Source organism: Centruroides sculpturatus, unplaced genomic scaffold (assembly GCF_000671375.1).
Source record: "Centruroides sculpturatus isolate CEXI.00-Female unplaced genomic scaffold, Cexi_2.0 scaffold1175, whole genome shotgun sequence".
Classification (NCBI taxonomy): domain Eukaryota; kingdom Metazoa; phylum Arthropoda; class Arachnida; order Scorpiones; family Buthidae; genus Centruroides; species Centruroides sculpturatus.
In genome coordinates, this window is record NW_019385559.1 from 38,023 (window position 1) to 47,018 (window position 8,996).

Sequence of the window (8,996 nt, forward strand, 5' to 3'; positions counted from 1 at the left end):
TTTTTTAAATGCGTACAATTTAATAACATTTGTAATTTAAGTAATTAACAGAGTTTAAAAGTAAAAGGCGTCACTTTCAACTCATAATAAAAGAGTAAACAATAGGAAACAAACCTTTTGGGTTTACGTCGACATTTGCAACTCGAATAAATCATTCCCATGATGTAAAATATATTCAAAAACGAATAAAAAATTCTCCATCGAAAAATAAATTAAATGCCTTGATTAAAAATGCAAAAGCTTCCCCTCGTTATAACATAATTCAAAGACAACCTCAATCACATGCCTTTCTCTCATTTCATTTCATATATAAAGCGTTATTATCGCTTTTTTTCTCATTTAAATTAATAATAAACATATTAAAATTGTTTATATTTATAATTTAATATTACTTATTTTAATATAACAATTTTTATCATTTCATCATTTAATCGATAAAATTATAATAATTAACTTTTTAGATATTTTAATATCAATCGATGTTTTATTTTTAAAATTGTAATGATTTTGTTTGGTATTAAAATTATCTATTTAATTTTATTCCATGTTCTATAAATGTATATATACGTGTAAATAATAATAACTTTATGATATGTACATATAATGCATATGAAAGGGTGCAGTTAAGTGTCAGGATGGCCGAGTGGTCTAAGGCGCCAGACTTAAGATCTGGTCCTCATAGGAGGGCGTGGGTTCGAACCCCACTCCTGACAGTACTTTTTTTTTTTTTAATTAATTTATTATTAACTTAATACGATTAATTCTCTCCCTTTCTGATGTAAATATTCATATTTTTAATTCTATACATTTTTCCCGAATTGCAGTTTTCGTTTCGTTTAGTAAAAATAATTATTTTTATATACATAGAAAACAGCATAAATTCGGATATATGCATATTTAACGTAAACTTTAGTAATGATTTCTGAATATAAGTAATATATTTATTTAAAAATTAAAAGAAACATTTATTTATAAAAAAAGTTGTTCTTTGTTAAGGACAGATGTCGACACTAGCGACTAACGACTGAAATTTCTATTAAATTTTTCGATAGAAAATTGATTTTATTATTTTTTTTAATATAAATAAATCTCCCATTAATAAATTATTTTTATTTTGAGAATATAAATTAAAATTATAAAATTGAATAAAAATTTAAGCTAATAAAAGATAAATAAACATGGGAACGTTTACGTAAGCAGCAATCAAGTAGTCAAGCCAATAACAGACCTTTTTATAGAAAATTTTTGTTTAATATAAATACTGTAATTCAAACTAAAACAGCCCTTGATTTGCTTACTTAGCATTAATGATGGACATAATGATTCTTTTCAATAACTGCAATCATTCGGTTCAATCAATGAAATGATCCTAGAGAGCGAGTCGAGTAATTTTCTAAAACAAGTTCGAAAATAAGATATTTACAATTAAACGAGGGGAAAAAATCTCAAATACAGTAGTTCAAACGAGTAAAAGTTACATAATACAGCAATCAAATTACACAAGGGTGTTATTTGAATATCTTTTATTAGTACACTATGTCTCTTCAAGAACGAACATTTGAAATACAAATAAAATTACGTCCCGTTCAAATTTTGCAAATAATAAAAATATATCATTTATTAAATTGTATATAACCCATCAGAGAGTCTAATAATGCCTTCCTTATTGTCTGCAACAGCAGTAAATACAAAACTAAAAAATGAATGAATATGTGCTGTATGTAATAATTATCTAAATGTAAGTAAACTACATCGAAATTTGGCATTAAAAACCTAAAAAGTACTTTTAAAGCGTTAAAACTCGAATGAATCTCCGAAACATCAGAGAAAATAATAACGGTACAGTACAGTACATCCGGTTGTGTATACTGTATAAGTTCCAATCGGAACGATCATCTAAAACGGAAGTTGAAGTGACTCAAAAAGTAATCGATTTACATTCATCAAATGACTCGTGAGTGATTTGATCAGCTTGATAATTGCGTTATTTTGATTGATTCAAAATGATTGACCACCACTATTCGACGGCCGGATGTCCGAGCGGTCAAGGTAACCACAGAGTAGAAAGAGTTAAAAACTTAAATTAAAATTTTTATTAACTTTATAAAAATTTTATTTTTTGAGGCTGATTATTTTTACACATACTGTAAAAAAACAGGACAAATTAATGCGATTCCAGGCGAAAAGCAGTGTAGTCAAAAATAATTGCTTAAACGAAGAAAATTTAATTTTTTTTTATCGTATATTATTATTATTATTATTATAGTTATAATTAATATTAATATTTTTTCTTTTAGAAAAATTATGCAATTACTAGTGAAATTGGCAACTATAGAGGGCACTAAAAATCTTAAGCACGTTGTACAATATGGCGGACGTTAAGGAGAAGAAACGTGACTTGTTTAAGTTAAATGATTCTGATGGCGATTCTTACGAATCTAGTGAATACGAAGAAGAAGAAGACAGTAGTAGTGATGCATCATCTGATAGTGATGATTTGGGAAATGGGGATAATAAATCAGTCACGAATACAAAAGAAAAGCCTTTGGTGGATGAATATGCCATTGATTCGTCAGATGAAGAAGATATTAGAAACACAATAGGAAATATTCCTATTGAGTGGTATGATGATTATCCTCATATTGGTTATAGTCTTGATGGAAAAAAGATTCTAAAACCGCTTAAAAGCGATGAGTTGGAAGACTTCATTAAAAAAGTAGAAGATCCAAATTACTGGCGTACTGTAAAGGACGAAATGACGGGTCAAAATGTCATTTTGAGTGATGGAGATATAGAAATTATTCAACGCATTCAGAAGGGAAAATTTCCGGATGTTACATTTCAACCTTACGAACCATTTGAAGATTTTTTTACTTATAAAACAATGATTCATCCTGTCACTAATCGCCCAGAAGATAAAAGAAGTTTCATTCCTTCGGAAATTGAAAGAAAAAAAGTTAGTAGAATGGTTCATGCTATTAAAATGGGTTGGATCAAACCTAGGAAAAAACGTGATGACACGCCAAAGTTTTACATGCTTTGGAAAAATGATGAAAATGTTGATATTACAAAAAGGATGCAACATTATATTCCTGCACCAAAAATGAAACTTCCTGGCCACGAAGAATCTTATAACCCCCCACCAGAATATTTATTTACTAAAGAAGAAGAAGAGAAATGGAAAGATCAAGAACCCGAAGAAAGAAAAATAAATTTTGTACCCAAAAAGTACTCTTCTCTGCGACTGGTGCCTGCCTATGATAATTTCATTAGTGAACGCTTTGATAGATGCCTTGATCTGTATCTTTGCCCAAGACAGAGAAAAATGAGGATGAATGTAAATCCAGAAGATTTAATACCAAAACTTCCTAAACCAAAAGATTTGCAACCTTTTCCATCTGTTCAAGCATTAATTTATCATGGTCATAAAGATATGGTTAGATGCATTACTGTTGAATCTTCTGGACAGTTCTTAGCTTCTGGTAGTGATGATTGCACAATTCGAATATGGGAAATTTTAACTGCTCGCTGTATGAAAGTTATAATGTTAGATGGTGTTGTGAAAACTATTGCTTGGTGTCCGGATAAAAGCATTAATTTAATTGCAGCATCAGTTAATAATAATTTATATCTGATAAATCCTGGAGTTGGAGATAGGTTAGTATTAAGTAATACAGATCATAGATTTAAAGATAAACCAATAGATGCAGAGAATACAAATAAAAGTATATCTTGGAAAGAGGCTAATTCTAACCAATTCAAAAATGGGATACGTATTATTATTTCACATCCAAAAGAAATAAAACAAATAACGTGGGAAGGCAGAGGAGTTTACTTTGCCACTGTCATGTCTGAAGCCGGTAGCAAATCTGTTGTTATTCATAAACTTCCAGCATGGACTTCTCAGATACCATTTCAGTGGAACAAAGGTCTAGTACAATGTGTTCAGTTTCATCCATTAAAACCATTCTTTTTCATAGCTACTCAGCGATATGTTAGAATATACAATCTTGTTAAAAAAGAATTTTCAAAGAAATTATTGGCTAATTGCAAATGGGTATCTAGTTTAGCTATTCATCCACAGGGTGACAATTTAATTATAGGAAGTTACGATTCAAAGTTAAACTGGTTTGATTTGGATCTTTCATCTAAACCGTACAAAAGTCTTAGATATCATAAAAAAGCAATTCGAAAGGTAGCCATTCATAGAAATTATCCACTTTTTGCTTCAGCTTCAGATGATTTATCTATTATTATTTCTCATGGAATGGTTTATAATGATTTGCTTCAAGATCCTCTAATTGTACCAGTGAAACAATTAAAGGGTCATACTTCATATAATGATCTAGGAGTTCTAGATTGCTGTTTTCATCCTATACAACCGTGGATCTTTTCATCAGGTGCAGATAAAACAATTCGGTTATATACATAAAAAGTTAGTTTATAATTTTCTTTATTTTATGAAATCTGTAAATAAGATATATATAATAAAGATATTTCTTAGTAACTGGACATTATGTATGCATTAATACAAAATAACATCAATACATATATCATGATATAATATTTCACAAAGTTAATACAGCGATAGGTGGAACCAAGAGGTAACCGCGTAAATCGGGGTATAATTTCACAATTTTTGTAAAATCCAAGTCGGATGTATGTAAGCTAATAAATGTTCTCGTTAATCTTATTTCGTCTTTTGATTCGTTCATGGTTACAAGAAATCACCACACAGAGTCTCTCAAGTCTCCGTAGATATAATAAATACAGAAATAAATAACACAAAATAAATTGTAGCTATGTGTCAATTCCACGAGACACATCCGAACATGTAAGCTGAACAATAGTGTGGGGGGATTGAGTGATCAAGAGTTGCTTGGCGCTCAAACAAAAGACGAATCTACGAGATTTGAAAATCGCGTAAGTCGAGGTATTACTGTATCTCTCTTATTTTGTAATAAATAGCAAAACTTTTTAAAAGTTTATCATGCTAATTTTATATTTTGATTTTTGACTAGATGGTTAAAATAAGTACAGTAAACTCCTGATTATCCCTGCATGAATTCAATTTAAAAAAAAAATTATGTGTATGTATTTTTTAAATAGTTGCTCGCTTTCATGTTTATGCATCCTATAAGTGCACGTGTTCATATTTAGATGTTTGAAGCAGGTGGTGGGGGTATCTGAAGTCAGCTGAACTGGTTTTAGTTAGGCCACTTCTTTTGCGCCGGACATTTCTTTTCGAAGGAGAAAACAATAGTGAGTACATTTATACAAAGTTTCTTTTAGTTGCATGTTATAATAGGTATTACAATTTAAGATTTGATTATATGTACATATGTATAATATTATACATAATATTTTTTTCAAATAACTCTCCAACAAATACTTTTANTTTGAGTATATTTTAAGTCATTTCTTGTAATTTTTTGAACTTGATAACACTGCAAGATAGTTTTTAATAATTAATATGTAATTCTTTAACGTCTCATTAAGTTTGAGTATAATGTTTTTAAAATATCTTTTAATTTGTGACTATAGTCTTTAAAATATTCTGAATGTAGTTTCTGAAAACGTTTGTTTAATTTTAATATTAAGTTTTATAAATCTACAATGTAAATGTTAAAATTTCTGATAATTTCAATCCTTCTAAATACCCTGTAGTATAAAACCATCTGCATTTTTATCTATTCTTTTTATTTTCTTTATTTTCCTGTCCTGTGGATAGTAAAAGCTCCCTTTTTTATGTCTGTTATACTTCTGGCCATGCACAAAATGAGGTGACTACTGCTTTGGGAGACCAGGGAGTGAATCTAGATGAGAAAAATCCAAGAATTTTTTGATAGGTGATCCACCAGATATGTCAGGCCCTGTTCCTCACCATCTAGCTGTACCATTGTGGGCCTGGCCAAACCCGTAATGGGCTTGCTAAAAGAAAGGTCCTCTTAGTGCTTACAGGACAAAGAACTAAAGAAAAAAAAGACCTAAATATATCAGACCCCATCCTGAAGTTGGTACTCAACATATCTGAATCTCCAAGAGAAGCCAATAACTTTATGGATTTAGTCAATCAGCCTTCTATTATTTCTTCTATAAATTCAATATGAATATTTCAAAAATCAAATATTTAAGTAATGAAGACCATAAATTATTTTTTCTCAACCAAATTTAGCATTAACATTTTGAAATTTTGTTGTGAAAATATTTAAATTGATTATATGTACATATGTATAATATTATACATAATATTTTTTTCAAATAACTCTCCAACAAATACTTTTAGTGTAAAATTACATAAAATAAGATTATTTTTTTAATTTTCAGATAAGTACCCTTAAAATGCCTAATAATTGAAAGAAAGTCATACTATAAAACAAAAACTAACATTAATTGAAAAATTTGAAAAAGGTGAATCTACATGTTGTATTTTAGAAATAAATAATTATAGTTCGGATTATCTGTGCCACCTCTCCCCACCATTAGCCAGGATAATTGGGAGTTTACTGTATTATCAAATCACTATTATATTTTAGAACAGTGACGAGAATCTTTGTCGGAGTGGGCCATGTTACAAGTTGAGAAATATATGCAGGTCACATTTTTATATGCTTGTTAGACCATTTCAAATTCTTTTATTCTAACTCTCTTCAGTCTTTTTCATTGTTTATTTACAATATGTAGTAGAATAAATGCACATAGTGAGGAGATTGATTATTATTTCAAAATATTCTCACTAGTAGAAAAATGTTGAAAGCTGCAGATTCTTCATTAGTGATGGACAACATAGTTTTGTAACAGTAACATGTTATTGTTTTAAAATAACTTACCAGTGCTATGGCTTCAAAACCATCAATGGATTCATGTAATCAGTAGCAATTGGTTGATGGTTATGTCTGGCCATGAAGCTTCCATGAATTATGTAATGTTAATGTTTTTGTCTGAATGCTCACTCTTCTATAGGCTGACTAAATGCAGCCTACAGAAATTCACAGAATTCTTCTGTGAAAATTCTCAAGTGCTTTGTTTATATGCCAATTTTTTGTCATTGTATATTTCTTGATAACAGTGTAACTGCATTTTCTGAATCTCTTGCATACTACTATGTTGAAAGTTTGAGTCTTGGAATTCAGAAATTTGCATAGGTTTTCCCAGATTTCTAAAAGCTTTATATTTATACTGTATATGAACTTGTACACAGGCTACAAATGAACAATAATATAGTATGTGCTCTTAATGATGACCTTCATAAGAAAACAGACATTTCCTAACTCACCTATGGCAATGTTTCATTAATACCATCATCTTTGATCGTTTTAACCGATCTTCAGTTAACTCAAAATAGAACACTAAGATGGAACGTAAATATGAAATGAGATTTGAAATAAATACATAAATGAACATGTGGATGGGGATAATATAATAAATAAATGCAGAAATAATATAAGATGAAAATGTCACTTAATAAAATGATAAGTATGTTTTAATTATAGCACTTTTAAGCAATTTAATTAGTAATGACCAATGACCCAATATTATTATATATAGAAATGATTTAGTATAAATATTTCATATCTNGATTCAATCTGTTAAAAGTAATTAAATGCAATATATAATATAGCATGTAGAGATGAAAAACTAATAAGTTAACAAGTTAAACTAATATGAATGATAGAATAGTTCAGAACTAAAAATACTAAAACATTTTAATTTATTATGAATAAAAGAAACTATGACTCCAGACCTACAGTTATAGACTGAGAGTTCTGTACCACTTGAGGGAACATATTACACTCTCCCAGATCTTGATATCTAATAGCCCATACGTGCCTCTATGGATACCACAAATTACTACTGGCTTTATGCCAATTTGAAGTTCATAATTATTTTTGACATAATTCTTGGATAAAAGGCAACAATCTCATGCAGTCTGTACATGTGATGTCTTATAATAAAAAATTGGGCTAAATTTTATTATTTTAATAGTTAAAATTAATTTTTTATATTTAACTTGACTCACAATCCCTAAAAATATCAGCACCATGTTTTGTTTAAAATCTTTATTATTTGCTCTCTCTCTTGCTTTATTAAATCTTATATCATCATGAGTGATTTTTTCTTAACTTGGATGCTTATATTTACTTCCAAGATGTAATGAAGGTATTTAAGCAAGGATTGAAGTACTGTATTATCATACTTCTTACTATCAACAGAATATATTGAACATATTCTACTATATTTACTTGTCAACCACTTTGGTGACAAGTAAATATAGCAGAATAAACCACTTTATTACACCTATACATTAATAAAATAACAATATATATTATTTTGAGATATATTGAAATTTATTACTTAGTATGACTTACAACTTGATTCACTTTCTTCTTTCAATCATTTCTCATTAGGAAATGAATAAAAAGTAATATTTAATGTGGTATTGCTGTATTATGACAAACAATAACATAACACCTCATACCAATTTTTTTACTACTTAATGAAATGGCAGTTCTTTGATGGTGAAGTACACAAAAAGCTCTGTGTCTTCATTTTTCAAGGAGACTACTACTTGAAATTCCCGGGATTTTTTTGACCTATCCAGATTGGTTCTGGATCCCCAAAGTAGTGGGCTGTCACCTTAACCATTCAACCATCTGGCCATCATTGAGGCAGATTGGAACAGGCTGATCTACAGGTAGTCATGTCATAACAGTTCATTATTCTACCAGCTATCAATTGAACTTGATGTTGATTAATTGAAAGAGCTGTAAACATTTGTTCTTTTGTAAATTTTATGCTAGATATTAAAAGTTTTAGCTTCTTAAGTTGACCTGTTGACTTATTTTCATTAACATATTGATGTGTCTTACTAATTGGTTAAAAATAAAAAACAATATATTTTTGTATTAACACTTTTCTGAAGGAATATTTAATGCTGTATTATAGCAAAATAGTTCAAATAAAAATATTATACATAAATTTACAATTTTTCATAC

The 8,996-nt window shown here is 29.0% G+C and overlaps 1 protein-coding gene and 1 non-coding gene across 2 annotated transcripts; both read left to right on the forward strand.

Annotated features, from left to right (window-relative positions):
• The first annotated feature begins 629 nt into the window (after positions 1–629).
• Trnal-uaa lies at positions 630–713 on the forward strand. Its single transcript has one exon. It is a non-coding gene; the product is annotated as a tRNA-Leu (tRNA).
• A 1,231-nt stretch (positions 714–1,944) lies between these two features.
• On the forward strand, positions 1,945–4,683 carry LOC111640130 (ribosome biogenesis protein bop1-A-like). The gene is made up of 2 exons (XM_023386127.1): positions 1,945–2,049; positions 2,298–4,683. Exon 2 carries the CDS (start codon positions 2,369–2,371, stop codon positions 4,430–4,432), a length of 2,064 nt encoding a protein of 687 aa, XP_023241895.1. The 5' UTR covers positions 1,945–2,049; positions 2,298–2,368; the 3' UTR covers positions 4,433–4,683.
• The last annotated feature ends 4,313 nt before the right edge of the window (positions 4,684–8,996 follow it).

What these genes read in the sequence shown, in the direction of transcription:
- LOC111640130 (XM_023386127.1), top strand. Translation starts at nt 2,369, where the DNA reads ATGGCGGACGTTAAGGAGAAGAAACGTGACTTGTTTAAGTTAAATGAT.